This window comes from Vitis vinifera, chromosome 1 (assembly GCF_030704535.1).
Source record: "Vitis vinifera cultivar Pinot Noir 40024 chromosome 1, ASM3070453v1".
In the NCBI taxonomy this organism is placed as follows: Eukaryota; Viridiplantae; Streptophyta; class Magnoliopsida; order Vitales; family Vitaceae; genus Vitis; species Vitis vinifera.
The window spans coordinates 2979843-2999980 of record NC_081805.1 but is presented as its reverse complement, the minus strand read 5'-3'; the positions used below and the strand labels follow the sequence as shown (position 1 = coordinate 2999980).

Here is a 20138-nt window from a genome sequence, read left to right as displayed (position 1 = left end):
AATTATAATAAAACTCTACAATTAATAATAATTCTAAAATAAATAATATAATAAAAATATTATCACTTCTTATATTTTAGCATCTTATTTCTTGGTCATATAAGAAATTTTAATTAATAGTTTTAACTTTTTTTTATTTATTTAATCATTTCTTTTAACTTCATATTTATTAATATTTTTAGCTTCAAAATGCCAACCATTTATTGGGATTGAAGTTTGCAACTATCTAAAAAAATTTTAGCAACACCTTTGAATAGAATCACTAGAGTTTAATTTGTACAAAGTTTCGATATTCGATAAAATCAAAGTAATTTATTATTTTTTAAAGTTTTTTTTAAAAATATTTTTATGAAATTTCATCAATTTCTCACTTAGTTAATTTTTTTTTTTTTTTGGAAATCCAATATTTCTAATATTTTCATAAAATTGAATGATTCGATGTTTGATCAATTTTCGATATCTTCATCATTGGATATGACCAATATTTTGCAAATATTGACACTATAGCCTTTGCCATTATCATGCAATGGAGTAACTTAGGAATGTCGTCATTTGCTACTTCGCATTCTTGGGCCGTTAGTGGTAATTGTTTGCCCGCTCGCCCTCTTGGGCTCCTAATTGGGCCTCGTTTGGTTCAGTGCAGGGATGTTGTCAATGGACATGTAGCCCACTTGATATTTTTGTTTTGCCATTTGAAGGATTTTTCCATGATATTGTTTGCAGCAAATACGCCTCCTCGGTAAAATCGGTGACTGCACTAAGGGTTTGTTTGTTACAACTTTGTTAATTATTTTAAGAAACAAAATTTTGTTTTTTAAAAATTTATTTCTCAAAAATATTTTTTTAAATAAAAATTTTACTTTTAAAAAATATTTCTAAGCAGGAGTTCAATTCTTAAATTCTTATTCTGGTTTTATTTTATTTAACACGGGAAGTCGCACCCCGTTCGGGTACGAAGCATTGCCCATTTGGGATTTGGGAATTTAGGAGGAGAGGCGGCCATACGCAAAAGTCCCCAGTCTGCTGCTTCACATATAAAACCAACCATTAGCCATATTGGCGACACGCGGGCCACAAAACCGTGTTTAGCCCAACCAGACCCACGAGACTCAATTCAGAATCTCCTCGCTTTCGCAAACCCTAACCCTAAACTCTAGATTTGCTGCGATAACGATGGCCAGCGATACCCCGGATTCCAAACGCAAGCACCGAAGATCCTCTGATGATGATGCCGATGACTCCTCCAAGCGCCGTAAGCACCGTCATCACCACCACCATCGCCGCCACCGCCATAGCAGCCGGAAACACGAAGCTGAGGGGGAAGGAAAACATGAAGCCGAAGGCGACGGAAAACACGCGGCCGAAGATTTTGTGGCTCTTCCATCACCACAGCCCGCTGCTACTGTCGTTGCTGTTGTATCGGGTTCCAATTGGAGACCCGATTATGATATGGAAGAAGGTGAGATTGTCGAAGAAGAGGGGTTTGGGGCTGGTGGTGATGCAATTGAGAAGAGGAAATCTGATTCTGATGTTGAGTCTGGCGAGATTAAAGCACTGGAAGTTCGTGATGTATCTGATGTTCAAAATCTGGTGGGTTCTGATTCCCCTTCCGTTGTTTTTCTCCCCTTGCTTTCTGTTTGGTTGTTGAGAAAATTGAGGAAAATTAAAATCAAATTAGCATTTAACAATTAATGTTAACTAAGCTAAGTAATGTTTGAATAAAATATAGTTTACTGGAAATTTTGTTTTATTTTGCCAACTGTTTTTTTTGGAGCCACCAAATTGAAGTATTATGTTGTTCTTTGTTTCTCTTATGAAACATCGTAAGTGTAACAGAGTGAATTTACCATGAATATGTAAGAGGCTGATTGTACTACGAGAACATGAACCTGAGTGTATTTCTCCTGACTTTGTAAGAGCCTGATTATGCCACACGAACATGTATTGCAAACAAGAGCTGGGTGTTCTGTCATTATAATTTTTTTTTTCAGGCACAGTTTCTGTAGGCGTTACCTGGAGAGTTGATGGCTTACAATTGATTTTGTAAGAATTTAAGAACTGGTTACATGTTTTTGCTTTAGTAGTTTTTTTAGTCCACATTTTCTATTTATTTTGGGGTGTTTATATGTTTTTCCTTTGCATTGTTTTTCAGGATGGTCATATGGCAAATGGTGATCAACAAGAATTTTGCGCAATGGCTAATAGTAGAGGGAAAGTTGCTAGAAATTTGAATACATTGCAAGAGTATAGGAGTGATGATGATTTGGTGACTGATTCAGATTTAGTAAATGAGACAGGCAAATCAGACTATGAAGCTAAAATTGGTAATAAGATCCATGGTGAGGATGGTTTGTCAAGGCATCCAAGTGCCAAGCATTACGAAGAATTGTTTTCGATTGGTAGTCCAGATGGTGATATGAATAGGGATGCTCGCCATGAATCTCATCGGAAGAACAATTCGGGATGTGAATCTCCTGTAAAAGGATATGGCAAGACAGAGAGTTATTATGAGGTTGATAAAAGTGAATTACAAAACCAGAGAAAATCATTGTCATCTGAAAGTGCAGGGGACAAATACAAAAAGTTGGCACACTCACCAACTCATGATCGATATCGAGATAAGGTCCATATGAGGGGCAGATCAAGGTCACATGATCATGCTAGGGAGCGGTCTCGTTCCCAAAGCATTTTGCAAGATGTGGCCCTATCTAAAGCAACCCACCATCAAGAATGGAATGCCTCAAGTTATGCTGGTAACAGAAGGACTGACAATGATACAGATGAAGAAATGGCTCTAAGAAGAAGGGATTATCGACATCCTAGCCGAGATTTGGTGAGGGATGAGGAAAGAGAGCGTAGTAGTAGTCATAGCAGACAAACTCAGAGAGGGGACAAACATCAAAGTCGGGAGACATGGGACATGGCTAAGGCAGGAAGGGAGATGGACTGGGAAAGGCAAAGGGAGAGAGAGCAAGACAGAAGTAGGGAGAGGGAGAGGGAGAGGAACCGGGAAAGGGATAGAAAAAGGGAGAAGGAACGGGATAGGAGCATGGACAGGGAGATGGATAGGAATAGGAAAAGGGAGAAGGATAGGGGCACAGACAGGGAGATGGACAGGGGTAGGAAACAGGAGAGAGAAAGAGATAGGAGCTGGGACAGGGACAGGGCAAGGGAGAGAGATAGAAATAGAAATAGGGACATAGATTGGGAGAACGACAGGGATAGGGCCAGGGACAGGAAATCAGAGAGGGGGAGTGGAAGGGACAGAAGTAGGGATAAAGTTAGGGATTCCGAGAGTGATAGAGTTAGCAGGCACCATAAATACGAAACTCTTAATGATGGTTATGGAAATCGAGATAGGTATGGTGATTCCTGGTATCTAAGACATGATGAGACAGAACATCAGAGGCATAGAACAAGGAAGAATGATGAAGAAAAAGGTCTCAGTTCTAAGAATGATTCGCTTGAAGGGAATGGTGACAAACTGAATAGGTACTTCTTTTCTTCATAAGGGTCCATGTGATTTATTGATCAATTATGGTCTCTTTTTTGTTTTTGGTTTCTCTATTACTAATTCTAGTGTTACAGAGATGAAGATGAGCATGAAGACTACCAGGAAAGGGTTACATTGCAACTAGCAGAAAAGGAAGAGGAAGAGTTTAACCGAATTAAGGAGGAGAGTAGAAGGCGAAGACAAGCCATCCTAGAAAAATATAAAAGTCAACACTCACAGCAACAACTTGCATCTCATACAGAGGATACAGGGAAAGGTACCTAATAGTTAATATATTTTTTTTTATAGGCAAAAAGAGAATATATTAGAAACGCCTAAAAGAAGGTGCAACAATTGACACTCAAAGCAAACAAAATACGCCTAGTCTAGATGAGGAGCGGATGAACAAAAAAACCCTTCCCCTTACTTTAAGCTCAGCCAATCTACAAAATCTATCATTGTCAACCCAATAGTTAATAGTTACTTTGGATTTCTTTATTTTTTTGCTCTTTTCTCTTTTTTTCTTTCTCCTTTCTCCTTTCTCCTTTCTCCTTCTATAATTATTTTTAAAGCTTTGAATGTTAGAACTTAGGGATGCCTATAAATTTAGCTGGTTTAACTTGCTTGTGAGCTTGCTTTGGGGAGCTCAAGTATAAGCTTGATATTCAAGCCCTTGATCAGTCTGAGATGGGCTGGGTTATACCTTTTTCAAATGAAATACTGTATACATGGTATCTTCTTCTTTTTGAGGGTCTAACCTTTTATACTCTATCTACTTGGCTGTAGCCTCTTGGATGGATATCAAATTGTCTTTTCGAGTTTCTATATTATTCTTTATGTTAATTAATTCGTATTTGCATTTACTTGGCCCAGATAAGGAATCTGTGGAGCAGCCCAGTGAGACAATAGTTGCTGAAACTATGGTCCCAGAGGTTCCCGATGGGAAGAATGATGGTACAGATACCTATGATGCTGATCCATCATTTTCTGTGGGGAAGTCACCTCCACAAAATGGACTTTCTGCCTCTGAGAGGACATCTGGTGCCGGGGGTCTGGGTGAGGGCACTCCAAAGGTGTGTCTGTTGTCCCTGAAAGTATTGTACATGTTCTAACTTTGTGCATCCTTCTGTGCTCCATCTGTTGCTGTGCTTCTAATGTTTGATAAACATACCTTTAAAAACATCTTCTAAACATTGTTTGCTTTTTTAGTTGTTTTATTGCTATATTTCATAAGCTTGATGAAACATAACCTTGGGTTCACATGTAGATTCTAATGAGGTGTATGGTTTTTATTTTATCAATTTGTGCAGAGTGAAAGACCAGATGATATGTTCTGTGATGATATTTTTGGAGAGTCACCAGCAGGAGTTCGTAAATCGGTACGTGTCCCAATTTTGAGCTCTTTATTTATCTAATATTCTCTACATTTCTACCCCATATTTTTGTGTAAGTGCATAATTATGGTATTTGAAAGGAATGGATGTTTCTTTTTCTCTACCCTTTTTTTGTTCTCTGTTTCCTTTTTCTTTTAAGGTTGTGGTCTTAGTTTGTCATTACCTCTTAAATATCACCCTCTCAACCCACCATGTGATGGTTTGATCTTTAGATTTTCTCTTCTAGGTCTCATGTTGATAATTGGAAAAAAATGGTCCCACCTATTTTGATAATGTAGATCAGCTGCCACTCAAACATTAAATTTCCTTTTGAAACAAAAAATGTTTAAGTCTTGGAGATGTGGCTAAATACTTAGATCATGCACTTTGGTTCCTAGATTTTATGACTTCCGAATTCTACTTTTTTTCTAAATTTTAAATTCTACTTTTTTCTTCAATTAACGTGCAATCATTCTTCCAATGAATTTTACTAGTAAAGAATATCTCTCTATCAAGCAATCAAACCATCCTTAATATAACTTTTTGGGATGGGTTAGAGTGTATATAGGTGATTACTCTTTGTCCATGGTGCACTTCATTTTCTGGATGAGCTCTATGTAGGGGCAGAATACTGTTTTTTGTGTCTCTCTTTGCTTTGTATGGCCTTTTGGCGTCTGTGTATACACTGCGTATACTTTTGTGCTTTCTTTTCTCATGCTCTTTTGATAGATTTGATATTTGCCTATCAAAAATATCTCCCTTTTCAACTCTCTTTCTGCTTTGTATTTTGTTCAACAAAAGGTCTTTAGCGTGAAACATGGTTTTCTTGTTGTAAGAGCCAAAGACAAAAAGGTGTTACATGACAGTTTAAGTCCTAGTATGACTGTTCAATTATGTTAGCATGAAAAGAAGAATATTAGTCCACCATCTTGTTTTATGAAATTCATTGTTGATCTTCATAAGAGAGGTTTCCGTTCACTCCTGACGTATATGTTGTGTCCTATTTATTAATGCCTTGAGTGACCTTTGTTTGTGATTTTGGAACTAATATCTTATTTCAATCATGCTTGACCTGATTGGTATTTTTTCTTTTCAGGGAAGAGGAGATGGCTTACTAATTGAAAGGAGTGGTCTTCATGACAATTGGGATGATGCAGAGGGATACTATAGTCAGTATTTGACGAATCATCATCTGTGTTTTATTTTTATTTTCATTTTTCTATCAGTATTTGACCAGCCATCATCTTTTTATTTTTTTAATTGCCTGAATGATTTGTTGTTAGTTTTGTTAATAATTAGCCCCAACTGGAAAATGTCTGCAGAACTTATTCTTTTTTTGAAAGCATTACAAATTTGTCTCCTATTAAAACCCAGTTCAACTCAGTTGTTTCTTTTTTCTTACCTTAAATATTACAGCTGTCTGGACTTTCTTTATCTTGCTTATGTGATGTTGAACACAATGAACTTTCATTTTCCAAACCTAATACCCAACAGGTACTTTGTTCTTTGATTAGTTCTACAGTTAAGAGCAAAATTCAAATCTATCCAAACAGGACCCTTGGAAGTCCACACCAATAATTATTAAATCTTATAGGCAAATTTCCTTTCCCTTCCACAGGGCTCAATATGATGGCAGCTCTTATTTGGTGTTTGGATGGAGCATTATATGTAGGAGAACTTTCTACTTCTTATCTAGGCTCACCTCTTCAGGCCCCTAACAAGCATTGTGGTGTGTGGGATTCAAACGAGGAGAAGTTTAAGAGGAAATTGGTTGCTTGGAAAAAATTATACCCATCCAAAGGAAGAAATCTTGTCCTTATTAAGAACACTCTATCATCAAACCTCCCTATCTATTTTATGTCCCTCTTTGCAATTCTCAAAAAAGTGTGGATCAAATTAGAGAGAATTCAAAGAGACTTTTTATGGGGAGATATGAGAAAGAGAAGAAAGATCCATTTGGTAAATTGGCCAAATGTGTGTACAGATAAGAAGCATGGAGGGCTGGGATTAAGAGGGTTGGTGGCTCTCAAAGAGGCCTTGCTAGGCAAATGGTAATGGAGATTTTCTTTTGAGTGAGAGCTTGTGGAGGAAGATTATTTTGAGAAAATTCAGGGAGATAGAAGAGAAGGGAAATGGTGCACATACAAGATTTTGGTGGGATAGTTGGGCGTGAGAGTTTAATTTGAAAGATGCATACCTTACTCTTTTCAAAATAGCATCCCACAAAAATGCTACAGTTACAGATTTATAGGAAAGAGGAGGCAGAGGTGGGCAATTGGAGGTTCAATTTAGAAGGCCCTTTCAAGCTTGGGAGATGAAGGATGTGGGAGCTTATTTACCCGTTAAAAGTGCAAGAAGGAGAGGACACTTTAATTTGGAAAGATGATAGGAGGGAAAATTTCAGTGTCAAGTTATTTTACAATTCCTTAAGGGTGGAGAATAATTTAGTATTTCTAGGCAAAGAGATCTGGGAATCTTGTGCTTATCTTAGAACTTTTTTTTTTGCTGGGGAAGCTGTTGGGGGAAGATCTTAACTGTAGATATGAAGAGGGGATGGTGAAGAATGAGTTGATCACATTATGACTCATTGTGATAAGGCTTGAGAGCTATGGACTTTTTTGTTAGCAATCTTTGGCTTGATTTGAGTGTTTTCAGCCTTAGTGAGATATCTCCTTCTAGAAAGGAAATTAAGGGGCTAAATAAGAAGAAAAGAGTAGTTTGGTGCTTGGCTCGAATTTGCTTATTTTAGTGTATTTGGAAATAGTGCAACCAAAGGACTTTTGAAGATCAAGAGCTTTCACATCAAAGGTTAAAGAACTTCTTCATATGGTTGCTTTTAGAGTGCTCATGGGATTCTTTGGAGTTGGAGAACCCCTCTATTTTGAATTTCTTAGATGCTCTTTATTGTGGTTAGCTTTACCTTGTTTTTGTGGGCTAACTTTGTTTGATGCATACTTTGGGTTGTTCTGTGTATGCTGTCTGTATATGTGGGGTCCACCCTCTCTTTTTTGGCATTTCTTTATATATGATTTTGTTGCCTTAAAAAAAAAAAAACTATCACAAATGAATTTTACATGCTAAAAGCAAAATGTGCATTGATGCTGTTTGGTTTGACTTTTTATTCATATAAAGCACATTATTTTTTTTTGATAGGAAACCACGCGTGAATATATTGATAGAAAAAGAAGTACAAAAGGAGGATGAGGAATCCTCCCGCCAAAAGTAAAACTAAACAATACGAAAAAATAACAATACACTAGGCCGTCCCATTGGAACTATTGGATCTACACACTGCTAGCCAATCAAGTTGTAATACATTAAGGGGGATGCCCTTAAAACCCGTTGAACAAAAAGCCCAAAAGGACGCAAGGAAATGAATGGAATCCCAAGATTCTCTGAATTCCTAGCTTTGTCCTCAAATATCCTAGCATTTATTTCCGGCCACACAACCCAAATTAACGCTATACACGCGTTTTGCCACAGAATTACCCCTCTCTTGGACTTGCCAAATCCTTTATAATTGATGAACATCATGTTTGAAATGCTTTTCGGAGGTACCCAATCCATCTTGGCTAGCTGAAAAAGTTTGTGCCACAACCCCAACGTCACTGAACAATGGAGGAAGAGATGATCTGCTGATTCTCCTTGCTCCATACACAACTTACAAAGCACATTATTTTGCACAAAGTAGGATACAACTAATTAGAATTGTTATTATAATTTCTTTTGATCACAAAGTGTCGTGAAATAGAAGATATTGTTTTTGGGTGCATGTGTGATGGTGATAAATACAACTCCCCAAACATGTCTAGCATCAAGTTAGTCTGTTTTGAACATACCATATTCTGAAAGGGCAAACAATTAAGAGAACAATTTATGTGTATTATTCATCTAGGCTAAGAAGTCATTCAAGTACCCCTGAGTTGAACTCTGTATTTTTAGGTTGTATCAGTTTTTGTCTTCTAATGATTACCTTAATTCTCTCTCAACGATTACTTTTCTGATTCAGGTCATCGGTTTGGAGAGATACTTGATGGTCGATATGAAATTACTGCTGCCCATGGAAAAGGTGTCTTTTCAACAGTAGTTCGCGCAAAGGATCTTAAGGCTGGGAATGGTGAGCCAGAAGAAGTGGCTATAAAAATCATACGAAATAATGACACAATGTGAGTGGCCATAATCTCCCTTGCCCACCCTTGTATGTTAATTTGTTTTCTCCATGGATACTGCATTTTTTTAACTTACTATCACCTGGATTGATCTGATTTGCATAATGCATACCAGTAATGGACTCAATCATTTTTAAATTCAATCACTAGGTCATTGGAATAGTTTTTTTGCTGCACTTTGTTGTTACTTGTTACTTTGCAATGTTGTTATAGACAGATTATTTCTCATGAATATTTGCCATTGGCCTGCTGAAGAGTTCTGTTCTGTTATCTGCTCTAAACTTTCTCCACTATTTGCAGGTATAAAGCTGGTCTGGAAGAGTTGGTCATATTAAAGAAATTAGTAGGTGCAGATCCAGATGACAAGCGTCATTGTGTTCGTTTTCTCTCTAGTTTCAAATACAGGAATCATCTTTGTTTAGTTTTTGAATCTCTTCATATGAATCTCCGTGAGGTTCTAAAGAAGTTCGGTCGTAATATTGGCCTTAAATTAACTGCTGTAAGGGCATATGCTAAACAGCTTTTCATTGCTCTCAAGCATCTTAGGAACTGTGGCGTTCTGCATTGTGATATAAAGCCAGATAATATGCTGGTAGGTTTTAAGTATACTTTTATGTCCAGTTGCCTGCCTTAGTTTTTTATTTGTTATAATAAATTTTGCATTGAATTTTACTATATATTCATTGCCTCTTTCAGGTAAATGAGGCCAAAAATGTCCTGAAACTCTGTGATTTTGGTAATGCCATGTTTTCTGGTAAAAATGAAATTACACCATATCTTGTGAGCCGCTTTTATCGTGCCCCTGAGATAAGTAAGTCCCATTCTCGAACCATCCCGTTGATTTGTTTGAAATGATTAATATAATCTTCTTTAGTTAGGTAGTTTGCCAAATAATTATTTTTGGAGAATGCTGTCTCTTAAATCATTTAGTCTCTAATTCTTTCCTTCTGCAGTTCTAGGCTTGCCTTATGACCATCCCATGGATATTTGGTCTGTTGGTTGTTGTTTGTATGAGCTTTATACGGGAAAAGTTCTTTTTCCGGGTCCTTCAAACAATGACATGCTTCGGCTTCACATGGAGTTGAAGGGTCCTTTTCCAAAAAAGATGCTTCGAAAGGTTAGAGTTTAAATTGTTTATTTAGAGATGCAGGCAAAGATTCCTTTTCTTCTTTGAAGCTTGCGCTGGTTTTTTGGTAGCGGTTTAACTTGACATGCTATGCAATTTACATTTGTATATATGTTCTGTATGGCTGCATTACATTGTGGATATAATTCTTCTCTAATTGCTTTGAATATTTTTTGCTCTTTTCTTTCTTCTTACAGGGAGCATTTACTGATCAGCACTTTGATCAGGACCTTAATTTCCATGCCACTGAGGAGGATCCTGTCACAAAGAAGGTAGGATTTGGACTCCTAACATTCTTGGCCAATTTACTTATTATATTTGTATATATAGTCGACTATCCAAAAAAAAATATATTTGTATCTATAGTTGTCATGGATGAGAGGCTTTATGGTGCCTCTGTAATGGTAATTGAACTTTTACTTTTGCAGACAATAAAAAGGCTGATTATGAACATAAGGCCAAAAGATATTGGTACAATAATTTCAAGCTCTCCTGGTGAGGACCCAAAGATGGCAGTGAATTTCAAAGATCTTTTAGAAAAAATATTTGTGTTGGATCCGGAGAAGAGGATGACAGTCTCACAAGCATTGTGTCATCCATTCATCACGGGCAAGTGAACAATGACGCTGATTTTCTGACTCCAGAATAGATGTTGCGCTTGATATTTGTACATTATGACCTAAATTTATATTCAGATCTCTAATCATTGGGCATTTATCTGTCTTTATCTTCTCTGTGCTGGGTTAAGAGCTTTCAACACAGTTTTTGGCATTGGTTGAAGTCAAATGGAAGATGTTTGGTCCGGAGACCTCCTTACTTGGCGGTTCTTTCACTGGAATGTGTTCTGTTTCTATTGTAAGACAACTCGCCAAAGGCGTTTTTTTCTCTTGTAATCATTCTTGATGATGGTTATCATGAAGATTTTATCACATTTCATCCTTGTTTACTCCATCATAGTTATATTTGTACTCTGAACATATGTTTTTGCATCTAAATTGGTGGGAAATTACTAATGGCCTTATATTCTAATTCCATACGAGTTTGTAAATTGTTTTCATAGTTAAGAACCTTTGTTGAATGTAGCTAGGGAATTTCCTGTTTCTTCCCACTTTTCTGCCTTTCTTTTTCCTGGTTTACCTGGATAATTTGTTGCAGTGCTCTTGGATATTAAATTTCTATCCATTTTAAGGCATTTGTGGCACTATCTTTCCGTTTCTCATTCTCTTCAATCTTTCCCCACACCCTTTTTATTTTTACTTTTAATTTTCAGTGTTCATTTTATTCAATTGATTAAGTCCTGGAGAGTCTAATTGAATTTTTCATTCAGGATATCTACCAGTGCTATGAGGCAATCCTTCCGTGCTTAGATGCTTAAAAGGCACCCAGGAGAAGGTACCTTGGTTTGTTTATTGGGAGCTTACTGTGACACCCTTGAAAGTTCATGATATGGCTTGATTAAAATTTCATCTTCCTGTTGCCTTCAAAATTAGTTACTGGGTTTGAATGTAAATTCATAATGGTTGAATTGAAATTGGGCTACTTCTATAGCCAGAATTCATACCTTTGGCATTTGCTTATCAGGCACATGTGGAAATAGGGACTGAATTGCTTGCTTATGCATTTTGAAACATGTTTTTTAAGTGGCAGTACTACTGTCTATAACAGTGACTTGTTTTTTCTCCCTTTTTCCTTTTTTTTTTTGCTCTTCATCCTCCTGTCTTGACATCTTTGTCAGGCATAAGTCAGACTTATAGTTGTGTGATGGTCAATTTTTTTTTTTTATAAATAACTTTTCCAGTGAAGTAGTGGTTTCTGTGTGATATCTGCTTTGGGTGCTTAGTATATTGTTTGTATTCTTTCTGATTTTACATATATGCATATTCTAATAATATTGCATTACATCTGATCCATGGTTTGGTCATTCTGGAGGCATTCGCACTGGGGATGTACACTGCAGTGGTCATGAAGTGAAAATAAATCTCAGTAAGTTACCCATCTTTTAAAATCTCATGTTTTACTCTTAAAGAATAGGTTAGGGACAGTATACATGTAGTATACTCCTTGAAAGATCAATATGTTGATGTGAGATTTTGTCTTTTTAGGGTACATCCTCTCAAAATTCTTCAAAACCTGTAAGTATTCTCAAATTCTATTTATTTGTCTTAACCTATTCTGTTTTTGGATATTATTCATGGTTTCTAGCAAGAATGAAAATATCTGTTTTTATGGATATATCGGGAAATATCGGTGGAACAAAAATCGATCAAAACTCATTAAGACGTTGAGAAAAATTATAAAAAAAATGATATAAGAAGTAATAATAAATATTTTGAAGTTGTTTTGTTAGAGAAATTAATATATGTATGATATACTTTGTCGTATGCGATAATAATATTGTGTACATCGATAAAAAATATAATTTTATAAGTATATATTCATTATTAAGTTACATTAAATATTATTAGATAATAATATTGTGACATTTTATTATAGTATGTGTAACTTTAAAATATAATTAATATTAAAATTATGATCCATTTAATTCATTTATATTCATTGATATAAAATAAATGATAACATATGTATAAATTTTTTAAATATTTATATTTTTTATATTTAATATATAAATATGATAAAAAAACTGTTAAGAAAATTATCACGATAATTTTTATATTTTTAGTGATCAATTAAACAAAATTTAAAAATAAATTAATTAGAATTAATTTGTTTGTTAAAATATTCTTTTAATATTTCGTTTTTATGATGGTTTTAGTATATATCTATTACGGTGCACTTAGTCTAATGAAAGGGCAAGTTAGCCTAGTGGTGAGCCAAGGCTGATTTTGCTTGTTTTGGCTTGGGTTTGAGTCCCAATGCTTGCAACAAGCCAAAATTTAAGATTTTTGAGGGTTTGACCGCACTTTGACTGAGCCTGCCTGCATTGACCAGACCGCAAAATTAGTAGAATCGCCGATAAATGGGTAAAAATTGGATAAATCGCTGAAAAATCACCGAAAGTTGTGGAAATATCGATATGTTTGCCCAATATATCTATCGGTGGCTGCCAATAACCGATATTTCAGGAATATATCGGTGATATATCCTGAAATTTTCAACCATGGTTTCTGGTAACAATTTCTATGTGGTCTTTGAATTGCCTTTTAGTATGTGGCAAAATTTTTTGTTACTTTTCCATGTAACTGCCACATGTTGACCTGTTTCTTTTAGTGGTGTTGCAATTTTTATTTTATTTTTCTTTTTCCACCTGACTGGGAACAAAACTGATGCCAAACCTAAAATGTTTCAGTATACCACTAACATGTTGCGAGTGTCTTTCTTTTTCTTTTCCATTCTTTTTTGTAAAAGATTAAGAGGTTGAGTAAGAAGGGGGGCTTGCTTGCTGGCTCTCAAGCCTTATGGGTGGGGCATTTCTAAGGTATTCCCTTTCATTACATGCACACATTTAGGCCATGTTTGGAACTTTAGAATAGAGAATAGGATTGAGAAATAAATTTCATTTCCCATTCATTCATATGTTTGGATTGTTTTTCAGAATGAGATGGATAAAATTTTTATTGTTATAGAAACCTAATCCCACTCTTACTATGACTTTAATTTACTATATGGAATTATGATTCACCTCCTTTCCCATCTTATTTTCCATTCCTTTACCAAAGACACCCTTAAGGAACTCAAGACGTTATAAATAGTTGTGTATAAAGTAGGTATGAGCAATTTTTTTGCCTGACTGGGATCAAAATTGATGTCAAACCTAAAATGTTTCAGTGTGCTACAAACAAGTTGCTGGGCTTTGATGCATACCTTATTATCATTGAGGGGAAAGGGAGGTTTTTCTCCTCTTCTTTCTTTCTTTCTTTATTATAATTATTATTATTATTATATCTGAGGTCGAGTAAGAAGGGGGGTTGGCTAGCTGACTTCCAAGGTTATGGGTGGGGCAGTTCTAATACCCTTTCAGTACTTACATGTACTTAAAGAACTCAACATTACGGTTATGTGTATAGTAGAGCTATTAGAAGTTCAGCCAGCCAAAAGTTGCAGGGAAGGGGATCCTTCCAAAATTTTGAAAATGTTACAACATGATTATTGCAGAAAGTATCGTGTAAAATATGGCCACAGAAAAGGAACCTACCATTGCAGTCATGAATGATGATTTCTTGATATTCAGTTTGAAATAGCATTTGCGTTATGTCCTCACATTGAAAACAATGTTGATAAAGCTAGACCATGATAATATGATAGCATTAATTCATTTTGTCATGGAAATATTGGTTGTATCTTTCCTTTCTCAAAATTAAGTTGTATTTAATGGATATTTTTAATTTTTAGCTTACATTGCGGTACCAGGGTATATGCCCAAAAAATGAATACAGGCATAAATGAGGTTTTATATTTTGTTCTCTTTTAATAGTAGGATCAGTAACTAACTCATTCTGTAACTGATTGATTCTCTTATATTCCAATGAATCTACTCTGAATCTTTGAGATATGGATCAGGTAAACAGATTAGGTGTAATGAGAATAAAACTTTTATATATATATAAAGGAGCTCTTTTGTCCTATGAACTTTAATCTCTCTTGAAATTTCAGTGTCCACTGTCCATTTCAGGGGACTGTCCATCATCTTTCTTTGGTGAGTGACACATATTTTCACAGTGCTCGTTTTTTCCATTTAGGAAGCATAGTTAAACCATCCTACTGAATTGAACCTAGTGTTCCAGCTGCTTTGGGCAATAATGGGCCAAGAAATGTTGAAAGGTGTGGGTGGGAGTTTCCAGGAAACACAAATAATCCTGGTTTTTTCAGATGTGGCGAGCTTCTGGAATAACTAATGAATAGCAGCTTAAGTGCACTGCTATTGTTGATTGGTCTTTAGCAGAAGGCTTCCCAACACTCTGGTACTAGAATAACCTTAATAGCCATAGTCATTGTAATAGAAACTGGTGGTTTCGTCCAACAATGTGGTAATAGGATAGCCTTAATTGGTGTAAGTATAACCTTTGCTCATGAGTGGGTTGCTCTTGCCCACTTGCCAAACATACCCATAGTGATTTTTGTGATTCTACTTGATTGCCATGATATCTATTCGATTCTTAGTTCCATCTCCTAGGGAATATGTTGGAAAAGCAGAAATGTATTTGGTTAATGCTTTTCAAAACTGTTCTACTCCTGTTAAAGAATCAGCTTTTGTGATAAATTTGAAGGGGTAGAAAATAGAATGTGTGTGCATCTATGCCTAAGAAAAGATGAGGAAGTCACAGAGAATCTCATGAGTTGTTGGAGAGTTTCAGGGACATGTTATGTTTTTTTGTGAGTACTGAGAGTTGTAGGGATACTTGATCTGAGTGGGGAGAAGCTGTCCTATATTTAAAATTATTAAGATTATTTTAGGTATTTTAAAGTATTATATAAGGGTAAGAGATCGAACCTCCTGTTTGTTTTATGATAGTGTACATTATAATTAACAATGTAGGGTTAATTTATTTTTAAAAATATTTTGTGACAATAATGATCTGAAATAGATGACACTTTACTACTTAGGATTTGTCAGTGTCCTGAATATGTTGGAGGTAGGCAAGTGTCTCTCTGTTGGTGCAGACAAGTCATTTAAACTGGTTGTGCTGCTTCATGATGGATATAAAGGACCAATGTAAGGTAGTCAGGATCAAGAACACTTGAAACTTAGTTCAGGTGCTGCCCCTTTTCTTTTGTCTGAAGAGTAGGAACAAACTTAATAAAAAAGTTACCATTGCATCAAGAAATCTCGCAGAAAATCTTGTCTAATTAACCAGTCAGTCCTCTTGTGCCTTCCTATTTTATGGTTTTTGGTATGTGGTGTAAAAGCCAGTTGAAGTTTTAGTGTCCTTTGCATAGATGAAGGGTGGAGTTGAGGGAATATCATATAACTTACCATCATCAGGTCCTCAAAAGCACGATGAATGAGAGATTGGGCCTCAAATTATGGATCAAATTGGATCAGGCTATGGTATCCTATTGTGAGGTGTATTACTTACAGTTTAAAAATTAGAAAATGTGTGTCATGATGATTGTGTTCTAAATGCAGCTCCACCGTTTATGGCACATTATTTTTATGAATTATTTTGGTTTTATTGTGTTATTCTTTTGATCTCCATATGGATTGTAAGGTTGTAACATAATATTCTGGGGATCCCTCTATATCTTTTATGATTGTGAATTGAGGGGAGAAGCTTCTAAGGTAAGGGGTTAAATGTGTTTATCCCCTTCTAACATGCTTTAACATGGAATATATGTGCATGTGCTTCCCGTCATTTTGTAATGGGTAGTGTATTTGTTGCCATATTAGGAAAATAAAGTATTCTAGTTTTGGATGACATTGGTCTATTAAAATCCTTAGCATGTTCATTATCATTGTGCTAACTCTACAGTGTAATTTACCTAATCACATTCTGGACTCATGGGTATTAGCAGTCACTTATTTGTTCATGAAGTGATTATACATCCTATACTAGCCTTGTTGAACTTTGATTTTCTATTACTCCATTGCTTAATGTGCTGTAGTTTTTATTGAATCTCTGCCTAAGGATCACAAATTGTGAGCTTTTCAGCCTTTTGACCTCAAGGTGTTGTTTGAATTGTTCCTTTCCTCCCAGGTATCCTCATTCTACTAAAATTACACATATGTTTGGCCTTAGCTGTGCCTGACCTGACCTTAAAATTTGAAATCTTCCCATTGTTCTAACTTAGGATTAATGCATTTTCTAGTTTTTTGAACTGAAACTACATTGCCTGCAAACATCATAGATCATTGCCATGGTTGATAGTGAATGGAAAATAGGTGAAACGAAAGAGGATGACTAAAGTGGCATCAATTAAGTAAAACGTACAGAGAGCCCATCAAAACAATCTAGAATCTACTAAGCTAAATCACTTTTACATTGTATCTCATGGACCACTTGTTAACATGTAAATATAAAATTCTGTGCCTTTGTTTTGTTATTATTTTCTTAAAGCATTATGAACATAAAAAAATGAAAAGAAGTGTACCAAAAGGGCAAACAAAGTTATATGGTTCCCTAGCTGGCAATGGTCACCAGTTCGAGTCCCCTCAGGGCCACTGGAGGTTTACTCGGTCGTTAACTTCAGGGTCCTGTGGGATTAGTCGAGGTGCGCGTAAGTTGGCCCGAACATCCACGGTTATCAAAAAAAAGAAAATGGTTCCTAGCTGGCAGAGGCCTGATCAATTCTTGGAACTGGTCCTGGTTTCAGGCCACTGGATATGTTGCAGCTGTAGGTTTCAGCAAGATGTTGTTGCTAAAACATTGAACAGGCATGGCTTTGTGTAGGAGTGAATAGCAGTTCACTTGCCTGTGGTTGGATTTTATAGGTAAGATATCCAAAACAAAATGAAAAGCAAAATTAGTCCACCTATATGAAATAGTCAGTTAGCGGTTGATTCAAACCTGGCTCCGGTGACATGAGGTTGGCTTGGGGTTCATAGAGGTTCCAATCTAAATACATGTAACAGTAAAAAAGGAAAAAGAAGCATTCAAATTAAATACAATTAGTCAAATTCCTGTACAGGAGAGATTGTTCAGTTCACTGTTTTTGATATCTGTGCTTCTCTTGAGGAATTTTTTAAGTGACTTGTTTCACTGTGTTGCCCTTGAATTTTAAAAATTGTTATCTGCACTATTAAGTATTCCCTTTGGAGTGGTTTGGTTTACTATTTTGCCCTTCATTATTTAAAAATCTTTCCAAAAAATTTTGTTAGCATTGTGAATGAAGCTTAAATTGGTAAATAGATGACAATGTAGTGATAGTTGCAAACCTACCCCTCAATGATTTGCTTTGTTGTTCCTCCTGAACATACTGTCTCTCACAGATCCCTTGAGATACCCATTTATCATATTTTAAGAATTTAAAGAACAGCATACTTCGATCTTCAGGATTCTGAAAATTTAAATGAAAAGGGGTAAAATATTTCTAAATTATGTTAGGGAATTTCACATGCATCGCATATACTTGGATATGCTTTATCTGCCTAAAGCAATTCAAGACTTGAGTATGGTTTTGTTGGGTGTGGTAAGTTGTTTTTCCAGAAATGCTCATATAGGTTTAGGTGCATTACTGTATGGCTCCTTAAACATTCTTCAAGGATATCTTGTGTGGACTATTCATTTTAGGGGACAACTGATTCTCTGAGGTTGCTTATCCCTAGGAATTGAGATTTTGGGCCCTGGAAGCCCTTGGGAGTAAATTTCTTTTGTTACTGTGGCTTCTATGTGTATCATTTTGTGTAAAGTAGAACTTTTGACTTGAGTATGACAGCTTGGAGACAATTTTAGATAAGAGTCAACTGCAGTTTACTCCAAAGCTTTATTCAGTGAAGGGTTTGAGGTATCTAAGGGTTCAAGGGTCCCAAGATGTGCTGTGCAGGGATTGCAGATCTTAGCTTCCCAGGTTGAAGTGTGCAGGCGTAGTTGGGGTGTGATGAAGGCTTGACTCTATATGTATTATTCATTAGGCTATGGTTTTGGGTATTGGTTTTGTCAAATCCTTTTTCATGCTTCTCTATCCCTCTCTGCCCATAACAAATGAAAAAATTTTCTCCCCTCCCTCCCTCTCGTGTGTGAAGAGTGTTCATGTGTGCAAGGGTGTGTTGATGATGACTGAGGAGGCCCATTTATAATTTGTTGTATCTAGGTCCAATTCTTTAGAATTAATAACAATTTTGTTTTCAAGATTATTAGTGGTAAGAAGTAAGCCTGATCAGATACCACTTTAGAATTCACTATGTGCAAAATATGCTGCATTTCTACATTTACAGAGCAAAGCTGTATATTCCTCATTGTATTTTTATTTATTTTTATTTTTTTCTGTTTTTATTTTTTTATTTTAAATTTATAGCCAAAAAATAATGCAGTTTAGCTAATGGTTTCTTGATTGAAAGGGTCAGGGTTCATTAATTGCATCAGAACTAGAACCAGTATGATTCAGAAGCAGAGAAATAATTGGAACCGGGGGTTGGATAGCTTAGCTAATGCTTGATCCATTGATAGTTCTATTTGTGTGAGATCCTTTATAACAATAACCTGTAGTTTCATGATTGAGCGACATCCCGTTATAGGTAAAGCTAAATTGGTCTTTGAATAAAGTGTTCATTCTATGTTTTGGATTGTTTCTACATTATGTTCAAATTTTCTGATTCCTTGATTCAATTTGCATAAATGTAGTTAATTTTCTGCTTGAGACATGGCAAATATTATGATGTGGTTTTTATGCTTGGGTGCAGTAGTAGAATATTTGCATCAACTCATTTTCCTGCTAGTGTGACTTAAGGAAAAAGAGCTGAGTGAGGCTCTGTAATGTTAGCCGTATTCAGTTTTGTATAATGCAAACTTAATGTGGTAATTTAGGGCTGGCTTTCATATTTGGCAGCAGTTTGGTTTTCTCTAGCTGGCATGTAATTTGAAGTCTTGTACGTCTTGTGTGTTGGGGGGTGTTGTGGCGTAAGGTATCACCTGGGTAAGTGCTTTCATGCATACAAAATGACATATATGGGCTTATGGTGGTTTTGATGGTAGCGCCATGGTGGTGCTACAGTTGGTAATTTGGAGGAGTAAAGCATGGGGTAGTTGTAGTAAGGTGTTTTGGAAAATAGTAAGGTAGGCAAAAATGGAGCTGCTGTGGTGTTGAGGGCTCTGCACTGACATGATTGTGGTGCTTCTGGTGTTTGTTGAGGACACTCTACTTCCCATGTTGCGTTTTCTTGATGCCTGTGAGATCAAATGGCTGATTTTTAGGGCCGCTAATTGTCACTTAATGAGAAGTAGCACCCTTGGCCAATGTGTTAAGTCTGCATAGCACTATCAAGTTTGAATGTATTTGTATCTGCCCAAGTTCAACTTGATATGAAGTTCCAAGTGTTCAACTGACATGATTTTATTTATATAAAGTTGGGTTTGTACGTGTTC

General features: G+C 36.0%; 1 protein-coding gene across 5 annotated transcripts; it reads left to right on the top strand.

Moving 5' to 3' along the window:
• Window positions 1-924: 924 nt before the first annotated feature.
• Window positions 925-20131, top strand: LOC100247382 (uncharacterized). Of its 5 annotated transcripts, none has more exons than XR_009466034.1 (16): window positions 954-1590; window positions 2153-3492; window positions 3589-3770; window positions 4367-4566; window positions 4804-4872; window positions 5963-6035; window positions 8876-9032; window positions 9336-9627; window positions 9732-9846; window positions 9989-10152; window positions 10359-10433; window positions 10590-11016; window positions 11489-11553; window positions 12091-12144; window positions 12264-13597; window positions 13948-20131. XR_009466034.1 is itself a non-coding variant. In XM_010649482.3 (12 exons), the coding sequence occupies exons 1-12, from the start codon at window positions 1174-1176 to the stop codon at window positions 10776-10778; spliced, it is 3273 nt and encodes a 1090-aa protein (XP_010647784.1). In that variant the 5' UTR covers window positions 954-1173; the 3' UTR covers window positions 10779-11195. The 5 variants fall into 5 exon arrangements, 1 of the variants encoding a protein (XP_010647784.1); XR_785437.3 differs by adding an exon at window positions 1992-2043 and having other exon boundaries at window positions 1477-1590; window positions 12264-20131; XR_785434.3 differs by having other exon boundaries at window positions 925-1590; window positions 12264-20131.
• Window positions 20132-20138: the final 7 nt, after the last annotated feature.